Here is a 19,962-nt window from a genome sequence, read left to right on the forward strand (position 1 = left end):
GAGTCATTTAAAATAGAGCAAAGTTTTTACGAGGAGTGTCGCCCTTTAAGAAAACGTCGTAATAGTGGTGGAGCCGGAGTTCCTCGCTTTTTATGGTGTTATTGCACTACACCCGGTCTTTGCAGAAAAATTGCTCCGTCTTTGGGTGTCTTCGGCACAATGGTTACAGCTGTTAGAAGCTTTTTCGGTTGCACCCGTACCGGTCGGCAATAAGCGCGCCTCGGCGGAGAAATAATTTGTTTCGCCTGCGATGAACAACTCGTGTACAAACCCTATAATATGGTCGTTCTCCTGCGAAACCTTTCGGTTTCGGTTCGATTGCAAAAAATCTTTATCGTTGCATCAGTTGCAGCACGATTTTGTGTTCAGAGTCGAGAAGAATTAATTTATTTTTACTCGTAGGGTGGTGAATAATGGCAATGAATAAATTAAAATGTGCAATATTAACGCGGAATTAATAATGTACAGAAAATTATAGGAGAAAAAATAATAATGTATAAAAAAATTTCATATAAAAAAATTATAGAAAACGAGAATTTTTCCTAAGCATCTCTCGATTCGGGGATACAGGTTAAATTTGCAATAAATAACGTGGAATTAATAATGTATGGAAAATTGTAAAAAGAAAAAAATGTTGGCATTCAACGATCATAGTTCTCCTTGGTGCCCAAAGGCATCGTCACTACTCGACCGTTATTTTGTGTGCGTTGAGTTTTTTGTTTCAGCTGTTTGGGTCAAACAACGCGTTCTAGGCAGTCTGTCGCAATTATACATTTATATGTATATTTAAAAGGACGCTGAATAGCACGTGCACATACTCTCGATAAAATATATATCATTATTTAACTGGATACGCGGTATAGTTTATTTGCTTTTTTCATCAAAAAATAATAAGGTATAAAAAATTATATTAAAAAATTATAGAAAGCAACGAGAATTTTTGCTAAGCATCTCTTGATTCTGGAATACAGGTTAAATTTGCAATATTAACCTGGAATTAATAATATATAGAAAATTATAGAAAGAAGAAATAATAATGTATAAAAAAATTTTATATGAAAGAATTATAGAAAGCAACGAGAATTTTTGCCAAGCATCTCTCAATTCGGGAAAATAAGTGTAATTAAATTTGCAATATTAGTGTAAAATTAATAATGTATGGAAAATTATAAAAATAATTATAGTAAGCAACGAGAATTTTTGCTAAGCATCTGTCAACTCGGTAATACAAGTGTAATTAAATTTGCAATATTAGCGTAGAATTGATAATATGCAGTAAATTATAAAATAAATTATAGAAAGCAATGAGAATGTTTTCTAAGCATCTCTCAATTCTCTCTCGGGAAAATAAGTGTAATTAAATTTGCAATATTAACATAGAATTTAGTTAGATAAATTTAGATAAAAATTATACAAAATTATAGAAAGCAACTAGAATTTAGTTAGATAATACACAGAAAATTATAAAATAATCGAGAAAATATACCGAATTGGTTGTAAATGATTAGAATGACTCTCCTTCCGTGAAACGAAGTTTCAAAAAACAAATCTGTTTATTTTTCACGATGCGAATCGTCGTCCTTTAAATAAAATTTAAATACTTTCCGACATTTCTCGAACCAAGTTCGTGATTGCTGCGGTACATTCTCGAGTGACAGGTAGTCTTTCGTGCATAGGCCACCAGACATTAAAGGCTAATATTGAGGCCGTTCACCCGATTGTTTCGTTTATCAAATACGGGGTCAAAGGCAAGCATGCCATACCTTCGTTACTGTATACCAACAATCATTACCATTTCGATTTTAATCCTTTATCTTCCGGACGCGCTACAAAGAAACCCAGGAGGGAAAATCGATGATCGCTTAATTAATTGATTATATTATTATTATTGTTATTCGCGATATTTACGATAATCCCGAGAAATTCATTCATTCATTTCTGCAACGGATAATACGGCCCAGTTTGCTGGGGGCATAACGACAGATAATTTCCTTCGGTTTGATACATAAGTTGATGCACCCGGTTCATCCCGTAAAAATGCATTCGGGCTGCGTGGCTGCGCCTCTCGGAGGGGATCTGGCAGAGAATAGGCAGTGCTAGGGGTACCCGCGCTGGCCAATAGGAGACGCTACAATGTGTGCCGGACCAATCGAGGAGTCGGTGAAAACCATGGCTCTTGGGGCGGGAGTGCTCACATCGTATAAATTGCTGCTAGACTGATACGTCCTTTTCAGTCGCAGGTTGACAACCGTCCTGCCACGCTCGTAAACGTATTTATTTACAAATAAAGAAGAGAAAAAAAGGCAGAATCCGAGAGAGTGCATTGTCGGCGCCAGTGGGAATCACATTTTTCCTTATGCGAGCACGGACTAAACATCGACAGTGGAAACAGTGATAAAAGAGAAACAGTGATTACGACGACGCAGTGAACAGGTTCACCTGCGAACCGCGACCGCGAATACAGTGGGAGCATGCAGGGCTACCAAAGGAACTACGAAGGTCAGCAGAGAGATCAAAGGGATGATGAGACTATTGTCGTGGACCTCGTGGCACCGCAATATCAACTAAGCCCTCCTCATAGTCCGCCGTCGGGGAATTTGTCGAAGACGCCAGAGAAAGGTACGTACAGCTCTTTTCTTCTTCATAAATAACTTCCGTTCCGTTCTAACGACCTTTCGTTCCATAAATTTATTTCATTGTGACGTCGGAAGTTATTTACATGATTTTATAGACATTTACGAGGCCGTTGGAAGCCGCAACTGGTTCCTTTGTATTTACATTTACATGTATATAAATGTATACATATATATATTGGATATATTGTAAATGTGGTAAATATTGTATATATTGTATATATATTGTAAATATGGTAAATATTGTATATATTGTAAATATGGTAAATATTGTATATATTGTATATATGTTGTATATATGTTGTATATATTGTATATATTGTATATACAATGTACAACATATTTTATACATGATCATATATATTAAATATCGTACATACAAGGAATACAGTTATAAACAAAAGTCGTCGCTAATAATCACTGTAGTTGACGAGACGTTAAACCTCGCGTAAAAAAGGAGAGAGAAAAGAATGATAAAATAACAAAAGTCGATCTGATGCAACATACCGTCGGCCGCGCGATAAGAAAGCAAAAACTGCGGCGTGGTCCTTGAAGGATTAAAAGAGAAGGAAGATCATTCCATTCAATTCCTGTTTCATGCAATTGATGCGGGCAACTTTTATTTCGCATAAAAGTCTGCGGTCTATTTATTAAAATCACGTCTTCATTGAAAATACTCGTTACAAACTCGGGGATGAAAATAATGACACCCTGCTTCCTGTAACGAAGTTCGCTACAGAAACCTTGCTCGAAAATCAGAAAAACAAACAGTCTGTGGAAAACGTATTCCCTAGGGAGTCAGAGAGGGAAATAAAATAATTTGTGCCGTTTGTAAAACAACAATAACAGCCGGTCGATAATTGAGGGAAGACAAGGGTAACACTAGAAGTACGAGCGGCCACTGACCGAAGATCCAAGTTCGTCGCTACGTTTGCTAGCAATGGATAGGGTTTTAAATGCAATAAATCATCTCTAATTGGTCGGGCTTAATTGCGGTTAGGTCTAGATGAGTAGAGAAGTAAGCATGCCATTGGTCGAAGATTTCAGTTCGCTCCGGTGCATGTAAGGGTTGTCGGTGTAATAAATGTTACAAGCATAATTGCGGTTTCGTTGGGTCGATGACTGCATGACTTTCAAGCTAGAACGAAATTACGGAGTTTTAAATCGACGAAAGGTAACGAGGATCATCGCCGAACCTTAAACCGACTGCCCAACGTCCGACCATAAAGGTCGCGCTGGTCTAGGCAAAGAGTTCTGCGATTAGTACCTGACGATGCTTCCCTCCGAATACAGGTCTGCTAGGATCGTGCTATGATTCTTTGAGCACTTGTCCTATGATCCTTTGCTCCCTTACACTATGATCCTTTACAGCCTGCACTGTGATCCTTTGCGACCTGCTCTGCGATTCTTCGCACCCTGCACTGCGATTCTTTGCGCCCTACGCTGTTAATTTTTGTGCTCTTGCACTGCAATTCTTTGCACCCTGCGCTATGATTCTTTGCGCCCTACACTATGAATCTTTGCGCACTTGCGCTGCTATCCTTTGCGCCCTGCGCTGCGATTCTTTGCGCCCTACACTATGAATTTTTGCGCCCTTGCGCTGCGATTCTTTGCACCCTGTGCTATGAATCTTTGCGCACTTGCGCTGCTATTCTTTGCGCCCTGTGCTATGATTATCCGCACCCTGCGCTGCAATTCTTTGCGCTCTTGCACTGCGACTCTTTGCACCCTGTGCTATGGAATCTCTGTGTCCTTGCGCTGCTATTCTTCGCACCCTGCGCTGCGATTCTTTGCACCCTGCACTACTATTCTTGCGACGTTGCGTTGCGATTCTTTGCACCCTACACTGCGATTCTGATAATGCGCCGAGTTTCTTATTGTCTCGGTTCATCCATAAATTGAAAAAGAACTCTGTCGCATCTCCTCTCCCCAAATTGTCCATTTCATCCCTTTCTGTTTCCGTTTTGCTTAACGTTAAACGTCGCATCGACCTTCAGGTCATACTGTCCATTATTGCCTTGCAAGCCGAGGGACATTTGAAAGGGATTTATTGTATCGCGTTTACGGTCGGATCGAGGAGCGATTAGCACGGCCCGGAACACAATTGACCCGTCGAGCTCATGGTTAAACTGGAGCAGCAGCGCGACGTCGTGAACGCGTCGGCCGAATTACCGACAGTTTTGCGAGCTTGATCGCTAAGAAAACGGTTGATCTGACGATGCATGTTACAACTAATACAACTAATATCGCCATAAGAATTTATTTACCACCGTTGATCCGGTGGTGCGAGGCGAGGGGATGAAGGGTTGATCCGGTGGTGCGAGGCGAGGGGATGAAGGGTTGATCCGTATTTAACTAACGGTGATTGGGCACTTTTCCTTCGCAGGATAAGCGATTGAGGTTAATGATTTTATGGAAGGTGTGCCGAAAGTAGCAAATCTCCGTTTATTGCCGAGCATTGCTCGCTCCCTTGCTTTTGTCAACGAAACGAACCCCTAAAAAATACCACGCGCAGTTAAATTTTTTTAACGGTCTAAACCCTTAGCGATTATTGCACCCCTCAAAAGCCGGACCGTTAACTTTATATAAAAAGAAAAAAAAATCGAGGACCGGACGATCCGCTTTTCCGAGATAAGGCTCTCATCCGGAGGCTGGCAGACCGGAGAAAATCGGGCCGAAAGGGGGCCGCTGAAAGGGATCCAGGTGAGGTCCATGCGGCCCACCGGGAACCTTTCAGACTACCCCCGGTCTTTCATCTCGCCTACGCCAGCCGGAATGCGATCGCCCGCTGCTCCACCGTCGGCGGCAATGCGTGTGTAACCGCGTCCCGGCAAACAGGCCGCCGCGAACCCGGGGCCTTTCCGCAGAGGAACAGTTTTGTCGTGACAAATTGCGGTGTCGCCGCGACCGCCTTCCTAAAAGGCCGCTTCTCCAACGGCGGAGACCGCAGAGGGCCCGGCGTTGCTCGATCCTCTTAACCGTGTGGATCGTGTTCGATTTGCAGACAGTTCGCCGACGCAGCAGCAACAGCAGCAACCGTTGTCTTCTATGGACCCGAACATCAGGAGGTACCGGACCGCATTCACCAGGGAGCAATTGTCGCGACTGGAGAAGGAGTTTCACAGAGAGAATTACGTGAGCAGGCCGAGAAGATGCGAGCTCGCTGCCCAGCTACACCTGCCCGAGTCGACGATCAAGGTGTGTACGGACGGGTTTAATTACACCGCGGCCAATTAAGGAACCGTTTCGTCCGAGAACGCGGCACACTCTGTGTTTGCCGAGAACGCGCGGCAAACACGCGCGGCAAAGTTCAGTAAACACAGTGACCTCGTACGGTACGGGACCCGAGCGCGTAGAAAAGTGTTCTATTAACACCTCGGACTGTTTAATTAATGCCGGTAATCGACGCTCGCGCGGCAACAGGGACGGGGGGAGGAAAGCCTTGGAGTATGTTTCACTTTTCGGTTGCGCAACCGTCTCGAGAACCGCGCCGGGGCCCGTTCTCGTCTCCGATAGATCCGCGAAAGAGGATCGCAAGAAGCTCTCTCGGGGCCTGTGTCCGTCGACGGGGATCCAACGGGGATCCGTGGTTTTTCGCCGTGCGTTTTTTGCCGACGCCGCCATGCTTGATCGACCGATTATAGCTCGGCGAAGAGGGGAGGAGACTTCGCCGGCACCCGAGGCACCCGGAGATTCCTCTCGTCTCGCTCTGTCTCTCTTCGCTCCTTGCCGCTTGATTCGCGTTCTCTCTCTCTCTCTCTCTCTCTCTCTCTCTCTCTCTCTCTCTCTCTCTCTCTGTCCCGCGGAGCCGAGCAAACAGTCAATCACGAAAGGCAAACACTCTTTGGTCTCTCTTGGTCTTCGCTTCGCCTCGATCCCCTTGATCCTTTTCCCGTGACTTCTTAATATCTTTCGACCGCGACCGGTCGATCCGGTCGGAGGTGTTAATCACTTTAATTAGCGGTTTTCCCGGGCCACCTTTGACTTTAATGGATCCCTTAATTTCTCATCTCGCGCGGCCACCGCGTTGTACAATGGCTATAAAACGCCTGCCGATGGAGAGGAAGAAAAAAAGAAAAAAGAATGATCGAGGTGTTAAACGACGCGGGCCCGCCGCGCGCCGCCTCGAAATCCACTTTTTCGGCGGCCGTGTTTCGATTCCTTATCGTTCCGCTCGTCCTCCCCGCTCCGCGACGAGACGGTCGCAGTAAAAACGAAATTCGAATCTCCGTGCGCTTGTTCGCGAATTGGATATATTCGGACTTTCGTTCGAACCGAGTACGTTCGTTCGGATCGTAAACTTTTGCGCAAGTTTCATCCGATTGCGCGAAGCGACTGTCATCGTTCCGCATCACTTTTTCACCGAAGGAGTCTCTCGAGAACTGCTAGAAAATCTGACGAAATCTCTCCCTTATTTTCGGCGGCTGATGAGACTCTAACAAAATGCCAGCTTCTCGCTAATCGGGAGACTGCGAGTCTCTTCGCGTGCGAAATAAAAATTCTCTGCCTCTGTCTTCCCGTTTCTTCTGCCTCTGTCTTTCGCACCACCCTAGGAACAACGTTAACCGGCTGTGTTTATATAAAGCTTATCTACTAGGCTCATCTATTAGCCGTGCGTGGCACCGGTTTCGGTTGTTCAGCAGCTCTTTCGAAGTACGTTCCATAGGTAGCGCGGTCTTTTTTCAAACATTTTTCTGTGCATTTCGATGTCGATAGCCGAGGGAAGCATTTGCGGCGGGTTATGCTTCGTTGCTTTAAAAAAAAGGCGATAGTGCAAAGGAATAGTGCAGAAGACGTGATTTTTGTACCGTTCGCGTGAGTTGTGCTACGATTATTATGACCGTCCGCGATTGGCATAAGACATTTCGAGCTGGAAATTTTGTCCTGGAAGATGAAGAGCACCGCGGCCGCCTAGAAAACGACGGATTAGCTTGAATATGCGAGGAGTTATCAATGGTATCACGAGGGATGCTCGAAACATGGAAATTTTTATAATTTATATGGGAAGCCGAAGAGAAACAATACCGTAAGAATTACTTTCTTCGTTTCTAATGCTTCTTATAAGCTACAGTCAAGGTTATTTTACGAGGTCGCTCTCAGCCACAGTAATTGGATGGCACAGTAACCGGCGATGCGGCTGAGATCGTCCACTTACAGTGACTCAATTTCTCGCTCGAGAATGGTATCTATGGAATATATGTTACTTCGACGCAAACTATTGTCTATACATACACCCAAAAATATATGAAATTGCTTAAACATTGCTTAAACATCGGTGAACACAATAAATATCCGAAAGCCCGCAGCAACGCGCCGAAAATGCAAAGAAAATTTGCCATTTCCCCAAAAGTCGCTTAACTCTCCCGGTGCCTCTACCCCGTTCATTGTCACAAAATCCGCAGCGAACTGATCAGGAACGTTTTCTCCGCTTTCAGGTCTGGTTCCAAAATCGACGAATGAAGGACAAACGTCAGCGCATGGCGATGGCGTGGCCGTACGCCGTGTACACGGATCCAACCCTTGCCGCGACCCTGTTAGCAGCGGCCACGGCTACGTTGCCGCCGCCGCCTTACCACAGCGGGCCAGGTCTTCAGGCGACTCACATGACACCGAACTACCCGGCGGCCGCTGCGGCAGCCTATTACGCGGCCAGGTACTCGCCTTACACCGCCGCGGTGGTGCCGACGAGCAGCGGAGCTTCTCTTCACAGGCCGCATCCGCGAACGGCGGCCGCTTACCCGGCGCACCCCCATCTCCTCCAGCATCACCCATCGCTGCCGCCCCTGCACCTGCCGAGCCTGGGCGTTCCTACGATCGACAATACCGCCTTCCAGATGAACAGCCCACCCACGAGCGCCGCGACCACCTACAGGCCGACCTTGCTGCCCGAGCTGAGCCCGGATCACTCGGACGCTTCCAGCGACTGCGACTGCGTCGGGACGCAGCACCTCCATCACCAGCCGAACAGCCAGACGATCCTCGGGAAAAGCAGCCCGCCGTCGACCGGCCACCCTTCGCCGATCAAGCTGCCGACATGCTTGCCGAACTGCTTGCCGAGCAACATGCAGACGATCGGCGGCTTCGATGGGAAAAGTACGTACGCGGGGCTCGTCGCGACGCCCAGCGTCGTCCAGGCCACGAAGATCGAGCAGCCGAAGCTGTTCCAGCCGTACAAAAACGACATCTCCGAGAGAGCGTAAGAATGTACGTGCGCAACGGACGCGCCAAACGAGTTGTTGTAATACCGCGGGGATCGTTAACGGATCTGTTGTACATAATCGCGTGTAAATATAGGCGTAAATGTACAATCTTTGAAGGTTCCTCGTCGAGCGGCCGATAGATCACTTCGTGCACTAAGTGTTGAATTGTAATGAATTGTAATCCAAAGACTGTAGCGTTTAATTTGATATAATTCGGAACTATGGTTAGGGGCCCGCCACGGAGTGTCGAGGCGTCGCATGAAATCCTGTACAAATATCCGTTAGGCTGTAGCGTAGATCGTAAGTCGTTGAAACGCCGTCGTGCATGGTTCCACGCAAGCTGCGTTAATTTTTTTTTTTTTTTGTTTTTTTGGTTCTAAGAACGCGAACATAAAAAAAAAGAAATAACTTGTACCTGTGAACCGAAACGTTGCGCGAGATGTAAGAATTAGGGTAAGCGAGGATCCGAATGTGTAACTAATAGGAGCGTAATTAGCCGGTAGTAGCGTGTACAGTAAAACGTGCCATTATGTAATTTATTCCGTCGTTGTCCTACGATCGCGTAGAGCGCTAAGATAAACACAGCCAACTACAGACCGATATTTATTAAGCTTAAGTTAGTCACCCGTCTGTCGCCGAAAGACATAACAGAAATACAAAGCGAAATTAGATGGATAACCCTGCGCGAAGAGTACGACTTTTTTATATACAATATGAACTATATATATATATATTATTAGTTTAGTGGCTGTTTACTCATATTGATTTCGACGATTATTTTCACTACCTTAGGTTTAATTTCATTTTCGTCACGTTCTCACTAAGGTGTATTATTAAAGGAGCGTCAATCGAATTCTGTGTTAACCGAAGTTATAATTCTAGTTAAATAAATGGTAATGATAATTGACCTTCCTAAAGATCATTAACGAATCATTTGTGGACTGTTCATCATCGCGTTCTTCCTTCCATTTCCAAATCACCGTGGCGTTAATGAAACACCTGAATAGACTTAGAGCAATCGTACTTGAATAAATCGCAATGCTAATTAACGGTGCTAATGGTATTTACCCAGCAGAAATTACGAGCACGCTGCTGCGTCCCGATATCGTTTGAATAATAGATTGTATGAATAATAGTAATAGTTCGTAATGGGATTCGATTATAGGCGAGTTCGACTGTATCTGTTATATTTGGTTTCGTTGTTCATTGTTCGTTGTATCGCGCCTCGTTCGACGAAGGAAAATCGTTCGACCAATCGGAGCAACCGCAGGCGGGAACTTTAAATAAATCCTCGATAGCTCTTCCAAGACACGAATATCCGTCAGTCCGAGCTATGGAAGTGCCGAATCAATCACTGTATTTATTTCACCCCTCCTGTCGACGTTGCCAATGGATCCCCGGCCCTTTGCTCCATTTTCACGAACACGTGCCCCCCCTCCCCTCCGGCCCAATAACACGGAAACATTGCTTAGTCCATTTATGGCAGGGTACGCTTTAATCGGAGGCTCGGCGTTGAAGTTTACTGCAACCTAAATATTTTCCGGTCGCCACGACTGTTCTTGAATTAGGGGCTGCGAGGCGAAATTAGGGATCGCAAAGTGAAATTAGGGATCGCAAGGTTATATTAAGGATTGCAAAGTGAAATAAACACGGTTGCACGGTAATACTAAAAACCGATATTAAGAACTATTCCTCGAATATCTTTTAGCCTCCAATATCTTTTAGTTCCTGGAAAGTAGGGTGATTTTGAGAAATCTCTTGGGGAAACATTTTACGACGGAATAATTAACGGATGGAAACTACCAATGAGAAATGGGGGTGAGATCGTTGATAGAAGATAATATTATCATGCATAGTCGTTACTTCGATGAAAAGAGAATGATAAATCGCGAGGAACGGGGGGGGGTGGCTTTCGCAGAACGACGACGGAGATGCACATGTGCTGCGGGGATCGGGCTGGAACTACGAGTTTGGGGTGCCGGTGGCAATTAATTCTTCGAACGATTGCTACCGGGAGACGAGATAATTCCGTATAAACGCCACCGGCTTAACAATCCATTGAGGTTTATCTATGAATCCGGTGCTGCCCACGCTCCCCTTTGTTCGAGCATCGACGAATTGTGGACCGTGCCGGATTACTGGACCACGTAAATATGTGTTCGGGAAGGCGAGCGTTGTTCCTTGGTCACTACCAAGCTCGTGAAAATATTTAATGCGCGTTGCAGTTGCAGTGCAGAGTGCGAAGACGATTGGAGACGCGATAAAAACAAAGAGAACAGTTTATTCGTCTTGTTGCGCGTGAGACGCGAGAGGTTTGAAGGCGACTGCAAAGCTTGATCTTTCAAAATTGATTAAAAAGTATTATTTCTTTATTTAAAAAGCTGATTCAACTTTATGAAAATTTAACGGAAGCTTTTGTAACAATTAATAGTAGACCAATCGAGCGTTGAAAGTGACGTATAGTGCAAAGTGAGTGGCAATGTTTGAATGAATCAATTAAAATCGAACGAATTAATAATTGAACCATTTGCGAATTGAACCGAAAGTGTCCTAACAACTTCAACGATTTCGGAGTAGAAAATACGAAGTAAATAATTGTCCCTGAACACACGGCGGAACGAACAATAAACGAGCATCGATCTCAATCTCGCTCTAAGCCTGAAAGTGAGAGCGTCTCGGCAGATAAAACCATGAAGATGGAACGTCTTCGTCCACGTGAAATGTATTAAGCAACGTCGCTGACACCTACAACTAATCCCGGATTAGTCTGCTAGGAAGATTCGGGATCGGCTTGCGACCCCGACATCCCTTATCGCCTCGTACTATAAAAGCGGCGGCACGAACAGCAAACACGTTTCGTTACAAAATACAGCGGTTCGAGACACTTTATTAATGACCGGTAATGCGTTGCTTATAATTGCGGGACGTGCAATTGAAGAAACGAGATACCTGCCATTCGTAAATCCATAAAATCTCGGGGCCGGGCAATCGTGGAGGGTAACGGGGACGAAAAAAAATAAATAAAATCTACCAAATCTAAAATGATCTACCGTCATAAATGTGAAACGAGCCGTTTTGTTGGTGGCCCGTAAAAAAATGATCGAAAAAGTGGCCGGGAAAAGGCGTTGGGCCGAGACGAGACGGCTAAGCGTACCCGAAGAATTATAAAATATTTAAGCGTTATATTATCTGTCCGGGGACCCATCCTTGTAAAAAGTTCAGCGTTTTTCGAACGGTCAAGTAGTCACGGGAACGAGTGTTAGCGGGTTTCAACTTTCTCACCCCATTTTTTTGCCATCGCGTTCGCGATCCGTCATCTCCGCTCCGGCAATAACGTTTCGGCTGGTCCGCTCCTCGAACACGCGGAACGAAGTTAACAGGCGTGACTTCCGGCGACCGGCAGCCTTTTTATTCCGGAATCGTGTTCGAAATTATTTTTTTAGGACGGCTTTCTGGAAAATAAATTCCTGGAAATAGGTTTTAGGCTGTGTGTCATTTGGACCAGCCGATTCGATAAGGATTTGTCGAACTTTTGCGCGCTCTACGAGCTGCTGTAATTTCTTGGATTTTTATTTAGATTTTTATTTAGTTGTTACATCCACACGAAAATCGAAAATTAAAAATAATTTCAGCAACGCGAAACATATTTCTAAGCAACAGAATCTACAGCATCCTCATGAAATCAAAATTTTATTCGCACCTAAGGAAATTAATAATTAATGCTAGTCTAATGATGTGATTTTTTTCCAAATAAAAAATTAAACAAAATTTCCAACGCACTTGTACTTCTAACTGTTACTATACCACAGCCTCAAGGGGTAATTAATTTTTAGCGACCCTCGTAAAACTAAACAATAAAATTAAATTAGAATTAAAATTACACAATATCTTCCACAAAAAATTCATAGTCCTCATAGCTGTTAATATCCTAATCTTTGGAACAGGGAATTTACTTGCACGCAATTGTTCAACGGACAATTAAATTTCTGAAGTGAATAAAGATCAGCCGGTATCACAAGACCGATCATTTTCCCGCTGCGCCGTTCATGACAGCGATCCAGCGAGTTCATCAAATATTAATATCCAATTTATACCTTCGACGCAGGGATCATCCCCCTAGCGCGCGATCGCACCCTCCGAAATTACGTCGGGATCCCTCGGATCGAGCAGGTCGTGTCACCCCCTCGGTTTAGGTGGCGGCCATCTTTTCGAGGAATCACTGTCGATCGTGGAAATTGCATTATCTTATCTGACGGGCCATTAGGTGCCGTTTAAACGGCTCCTTCGTAACAATCTATTTACACTGTTGTCCGAAGGGTGGATAGATTGCGAGCAGCATCCGTGCGTCAGGACAATAAGCATACGATAGCTTCCTGCTCCCAGATAGCGATAATAACGCGTTATTTATGGGAGACTTCTTCTCTCTGCACGATCTTCCACGCGATGTCGAGGGAACGGTCAAAATGGCGGAACGTATTGCAACTGGACTACGTTTCTAATATTTCTTGAAACGTTGGGTCGAAAAGACGGTCTCGTTTTATAAAATTAACAATTTTATTACTGATAAATATCAGTAATAATAATAATAATAAATATCAGTAATAATAATAATAATAAATATCAGTAATAATAATAATAAATAGTTCACTCGACATTAAGATATACTACACATATAACAAACGAAAAACGCAGGAGAAATAAATACAATAATAATAAAATAAATAATCAAATAATAGTTAAACATTCAAGTTGTCTCTGTAGAATGGTACAGTAATGTCTCTCTAATTGACGCCCAGATTGCGCACAAACATGGACAATATGGGAAGAGGAGATACGATTATTCGAGCCTTGCGGTTTATTTTTATAGTTATAAACGAGCCGCAAGGCTCGAATAATCGTATCTCCTGTTTCGAAATTATCCAATTTAGTGGACAATCTGAGCGTCAATAAGGGAGACATTACTGTATTCAGCGAATTACTAGGTGTGACGAAAGAATCGTCGTTGACCCGAAAGGAACATGTTAAAAAATACCTAATACAAAAATCGCTGCACAAGAATTTGAACGAAACTAGTTACCATAGAGTAGTCGAAATTCCGAGTGCAAAATTGATGCTAAATCTAAATTTAAGCGGATCCAGCCACAAATGCCATGAGACGGTCGAAATATCCACGTGTATGTATAAATATCCTTGTCTATATAATATAGATAACATAGATAATATAGATAATATAGATAATATAGACAATATTGATAATATAGATAATATAGATAATATAGATAATATAGATAATATAATAATATAGATAATATAGATAATATAGATAATATAGATAATATAGATAATATAGATAATATAGATAATATAGATAATATAGATAATATAGATAATATAGATAATATAGATAATATAGATAATATAGATAATATAGATAAAATAATAATATCCTTGTCTATATATCCTTGTCTATATAATTCTCGAGAGATCCCGTAAATCCGGACGCGGGGAAAGGAAAACCAGTAGCAAAACGTAAGAAAGAAAAAACAGGGGTGAAAAAATGCGCGCAAGTAGCTCCGGCCACGGAGTTTTTCGTTATCAGACAGTCGTAAGTGGCTGCGCGATGGGTTTTGTTACGACCGCAGGAAGAGGTTCACGGCAAGATCTTTTTTGTCCAGGCCGAAGAAAGGGAAACCGGAATTTCTGAGGCGCGCTTAAACCGTGATCGAGTTTGTCTGGTCGCCGTAAAGAAATGTTGACAGCTTTTGGTCACGTCTCCATAGACCGCCCGCGGCTGCGAACTACGGCGTTAACATGTCCGCGCGAGATGCACGGGACCCCCTTGGCAGGGACGTGTATCCCTTGCGAATCGAAGCCGAGATTTCACGGGCTCGCAGCGACAGAGAGAAAAAAGTGTTCCAGAGACGGAACACTTTCAGTCGCGACCCCGGCTTGTTTGCTAAACAGAGGCTGCAAGTGAAAGGGCGTCGCGAGATTTCAATTTATCTCGGCCGTGGAATCGGGGGAACGAAATGCGTTCGACTTGGTTCGACCTTCGCCCGAGCTGGACGTATTTTTTTTCGGATGAAGTCGTATCTGCTCGTAGGTTTTTGCTGGCGAAATTAGACCGAAATTGGTCGTTTGAGAATTGTTTAAGAATTGTGAACATTCCTTGGCCTTTTTGCAAGCAGAATTGGTCTCTCGCATGCAGAATTGGTCTTTTCGCAAGCAAAATTGGTCTTTTGCATGTTTAATTTTGCATGTTTACATTGTTTGATCTCAATCCTCAAACATACTAACTTCTTTCCCTAATTCGCACTCAGATCGTACACAAAAATGGACAATTTCAGGAGAGGAAATACAATTATGCGAGCCTTGCGCCTCGTTTTAATAATCGTTATCAATTTTATACCAACAGAAATGTACAATAAAAATATATATTTCTGATCAATATATTCTAAAAGCTAAGAAATACAGTAAATTTTCCCTAATACAGTAAATTTTCCCTAATTTTCCCTAAATTTTCCCTGTACACAAAAATGGACAATTTGGGAAAAGAAGATTTATAGTTGTTAATCAATCGGTAACTATAAAAACGAGCCTCAAGGCTCGGATAATCGTATCTCCTCTTCCCAAATTGTCCGTTCATGTGCGCAATCCGAGCGCGAATCAGGAGAACAGAAAACATTCTACGTCCGAAAACATCCCTCCCCCGACAGAAAATATTCTACTAACAGCATGAATGCGGCCAAAATGGCGACCATGAGGGGAACAAGGCATGACCGGGAGTCTGGCGGCGTTGTTTGTTCTTGCCCGGACGAACTCGAGTTTCTCGTTTCGTGGAAATTCAGTATGGCGGCTAGGGGACTTCGCATTTATAGGGCAGAGGGGGAAGACTATTGTAATAGATCATGTAATAGGGGACCAAAGAACAAGGGGAGAAACGGAGAAAAAAAATGAAAATAGAGTAAAGAGTAGACTCGTAGCATTTACCAACAGTAGTAACGATGGGAAAGGAAAGAGGGTGGAAAGAAAGGGGTGGAGTGAAACAGAAAGTGAAATAGAAACGAAACAGGGGAAAAGAATGCGGTGGAATGAAGGGAAGAGGGATGAATTCAGAATAGATATGAAATAGAAGGAAATGAGGAGTGGGAGGAAATACGTAGGGGGAATGACAGGGAAGTGATAGGGGAGGTTCGGAGGGGGGCTGATAGGAGTGTTGATAGCTGACGTAGAAGGAATGAGGAAAAAAGGAAAGGGGTGTATAAAGATGGCAGTGAAGAAGAGAAAGGGAGCTTTTACGAAATGGTTAAGAAAATTCTAGCAGGGGATGGAAACCAGGGGTGGATTAAAAATCTAGAGGAGAAACGAAATAGTAGAAAGGAACAAGAAGCTGAAGGAGGGTGAAGTGCAGGGAGAAGGATGGAAATAAATTATGAGCGCAGGGGAGAAAGCAAACAATAAGAGTATAATAATAAGAGTAATAAAATCAAGAAACAAAAATGGAATCGGAGCTCGGAGAATGAATTAAAGAGTGCTAATGAGAGAATGAGAGAAGAGGGGGAGGGAATAGAGAAGGCGAAGGAATGCAGAGTGAATAGAAAACTATAGAGAAGGCAGAGGAATGCAGAGTGAATAGAAAGCTATAGAGAAGGGGGAAGGAGTAGAAAGAAATGAAATTTGGGAGCTAAAGGATCTGAGAAGGTTGAGTTAATGGGTTGAAGCAGGGGTATAAAGAGGTAAGGAATTATTCTGATTTTGAACAAGTGTTATTGTAACATTTACTGCAAGTAACATATAAATTGAATATATGTATAACTCGTAATTGTATCTTTACGATATGACTAATTGTAAATTAAAGAATTAGCGACCCGTCATTTTGACCCGGGTAAATCTAGTATAGATATAATAAATGTAAGGACATAACCTTACTATATTATTATTACGATAGTATATAAATATAAGTACTAGTACAGTATAGCGGCTAGTTTGGGGCTAATAGGCCTCATTTCTGCCAATAAGGGAAACGTGTTTACCCTACCTCTGCGAGGGCGTTAACTCTTTTATAAGCATAATAAGAACCTTCAAGATGGCGGCGCATTTCAACGGAACATTTGAGCCCGGGGATTGGTTAACATCGGTGATTGGTGCGAATCGGTCCTACACACCTTCCTCGGCGAACTTCCTCGAAGCAACGGACGAGTGCGACATGCAACAAATACAACGAAAAGTGCCTCATGCGAGTCTTTGTTCTAAAATTTCTAAATTTATAAATTCTAAAGTTCGAAGATACATTTACATTTTGCAAATCCGATCGGTACCCAAGCAATTGTAACTCACGCTCGCGTACAAAAGCTCAGATTCCGGAAAATGAAATGCTATGACAATGAACAGGATGATTTTTCATTTTCGTAGACGAACCTCGAAGAATTCGGAGCTCCCGCGTGCAAAGTGAACGCGGCCGATTCTCGCACAATAGCGACGTCGCTTCGAAGTCGTTGAAGGCCCTGAGTTTTCCAAATTGTTAGGGGTGGTCCGTGACGAAGGCACACTAGGCACAATATTTAGGTGAAGGCGAACCTGTGGCTAATTGAAAAGTCAAAACTGCAGAAAAGCGAGTCCCTATTAGCTGTGAAAGCGTGGAGGCGTAGCACCCCGGAACGACCTGCGGTGTCTTTCATAGCGGGTGGCATGTTCAACCCCCGGATTGTGGACCATGACGAGACCCTCTACTCTACCTGCGAAATCCGCTCATTGGAGTCCACGACACCTCCGTCGAACAATAAATATTGTAACAATATCAATTAATAGTCCTTAGTTATAGCTTTGGTCGCTTAATCCGGGTCGCTATTCCTGCCTAATGATGCTTGGTAATTAATGGGAAAAGGACAATTAGAAACGGGGGAGAGAGAGAGAGAGAGAGAGAGAGAGAGGCAAACTAGTTTGAAGTATTAACTTTCTATATTAGGTTATTACTATTAGGTCTTACTGTATTAGGTTATTAACTTCCCATCCGACTTCCGGAAAATGTCAAAAAAGATCGATTAGAGTGTCATCGACGCTCCTAATAATTCTCTTAAAGAAAATCTCCTAGAATTCTCTCGAATAACACTGCTAGCTCATGCGATGACGGACACATCAAATGCTCTGGAAACATACTAATTTAACTATAAGTATAATTATTAACTTCTAATTAACTATCAACTTCAAAGCCGTACCGTTTCGTTGCAACGATTTTTAAAGCGCTAAAGCCATTAACCGTTCGAGAATAATAGCTCGAATAATAGGATTATCGGCGTCACGGTATCGCGAACACCGTCGCCGTCATAATCGAATTAAAAGATCCACCAGTGGGTAAAAAAAGCTGTTCGACCGGGGACCAAGACCCCCATAGAAGAAGTCTGTCAGGCAACAGAAGCCATTGCGCCGGTAACGGCCATAAATGATAAAGTCCCGAAGACGACAAAAAAAGGGACGCTCGGGGCGAGCTTTAGGAGGCCCGACGAAGCGTCCAGTTAACGCTCGTTCGAAGAAGTTAACCCTTTTCCGGGTTCGATCTTTCGGCCACGTTTTTTTCTTCCGCACGGTCGCGAAAACTTTCGGTAGCTCCGAAACCGTATTCGCTTCTGCGGAGGGCTCCAGTTTTTGCCCCGGTTTTTCTACCGTTTTTTCGTTCTTTCTTTCTTTTTTTTGAAACAGTTTTATAGTACGCGATGCACAGTTTTTTGACCCAGAGAAAAAAATGTACCGCTGCGGGTCGCGGAGGCTCACGACAATGCTGAAGCATTTCTCGGCTGTCCGCACCTTCTTTCGGCCCGAACGGGCTTTTCTCCGAGTTTCCTCGAGCCGAAAACAGCGCAAACGCTGCGCAAACAGCGAGCGTTTTTGCCGCGCTGTTTTGCCGCGAGCGCGATCAGACTCCGATCATCGCGGAGTCTTAGCCGCGGACAGAAAAACGCGACGTCTTTGGCGACTTCGTAAGTTGACGTCTAAACACGGGACTCGAAAATGAGATCCGTCGGTCGACGAGCAATTTTTCTAGCTTGTTAACCGTTTGCGTACCAGATGGTTCCGAAAAAAAACAGGATCGAAAAGCGCCGAGGTGCGCAATAGCGCTCCTTCGATTACGTGTCGGAAAAAGCCGTAAAACATAAAATAAAACGTTACGAATGAAAATATATATACTATTAATTTAGAACAGCTAACAACAAAATGCAAATTGGATTACTGACAGCGATGCGACGCGCGACGTATATATGCGTCCGAAAGACTGAGCACGTTTCGACAAATTTCGGGCGGGCCGTAAGTCGTCTTTTTCGGCCAAATGTCCTGGCTTTTCTCGACACAAAATCTGAAGAGCGCAAAAATGGCTCGTGGCACGCAAACGGTTAAAAAGCATGCCGCAACGCACGGAGAATTCACCGACGCGTATTTATTGATGTATTTATTATGACACCGGTAGAAGGGGTAAGACGGTGAACTTCCTGGAATCGAGCACGAGCAGCCATTGACCATTACTATGCCCACTACTAGGCAATAAAATCGGTCTCAGTTTCACCTCAACTACCGACGAGCCTACATCAGCAAGCTTATATTCTCACAAAGTTCCCGCCTACTCGGAAACCGAGCGAGAACGCGACTTAGAATCCGCGTTACACTCGTGCGCGTACAATTGTGATAGACCTGAAGCTCGTAATATACTTTTCACCGGTCTGTTTAGTTGTTCAATTGTCAATTATTCCGTTTCCTGATTCAAGGCGCCGGTGCAAACTTCACCGTTCGAGGTGTATCTTAATTTCTTCTTCGTCGCCTAGTGCTCGATTTCTCCTCCTACTGACGCTCAGTGGTGAAAGAAGTGTCGGCTTATCCACGATTTCTCCTCCTACTGACACCTTGTGGCGAAAGAAGAGTCGACTAGTTCGTGACATCGTCACCAATCTACTAAAGACTTACTGAAGATAAAAGAAGAAAGAATCGGCTAATTGACCAAACATTTATCTGCTTCTACAGTGAGACTCGGAGATGAAAGAGGCATCGGCTGATCCGCGTGATTCCTTATCAAGTGCATCAAAATTGCATCCAACTTCTGGCCACGCAAAGCTCTATCTTCGACTCGTAACAATGGAGTGACG

The 19,962-nt window shown here is 43.8% G+C and overlaps 1 protein-coding gene across 2 annotated transcripts; it reads left to right on the forward strand.

The window, feature by feature from the left end:
- Nucleotides 1–786: 786 nt before the first annotated feature.
- eve (segmentation protein even-skipped) lies at nt 787–9,750 on the forward strand. Of its 2 annotated transcripts, none has more exons than XM_033480349.2 (4): nt 787–895; nt 2,235–2,619; nt 5,638–5,831; nt 8,069–9,750. In XM_033480349.2, exons 2-4 carry the CDS (start codon nt 2,472–2,474, stop codon nt 8,831–8,833), a joined length of 1,107 nt encoding a protein of 368 aa, XP_033336240.2. In that variant the 5' UTR covers nt 787–895; nt 2,235–2,471; the 3' UTR covers nt 8,834–9,750. The 2 variants fall into 2 exon arrangements, with proteins under 2 accessions (XP_033336240.2, XP_033336243.2); XM_033480352.2 differs by having other exon boundaries at nt 790–857.
- The last annotated feature ends 10,212 nt before the right edge of the window (nt 9,751–19,962 follow it).

Source organism: Megalopta genalis, chromosome 11 (genome assembly GCF_051020955.1).
Source record: "Megalopta genalis isolate 19385.01 chromosome 11, iyMegGena1_principal, whole genome shotgun sequence".
Taxonomy (NCBI): Eukaryota; Metazoa; Arthropoda; class Insecta; order Hymenoptera; family Halictidae; genus Megalopta; species Megalopta genalis.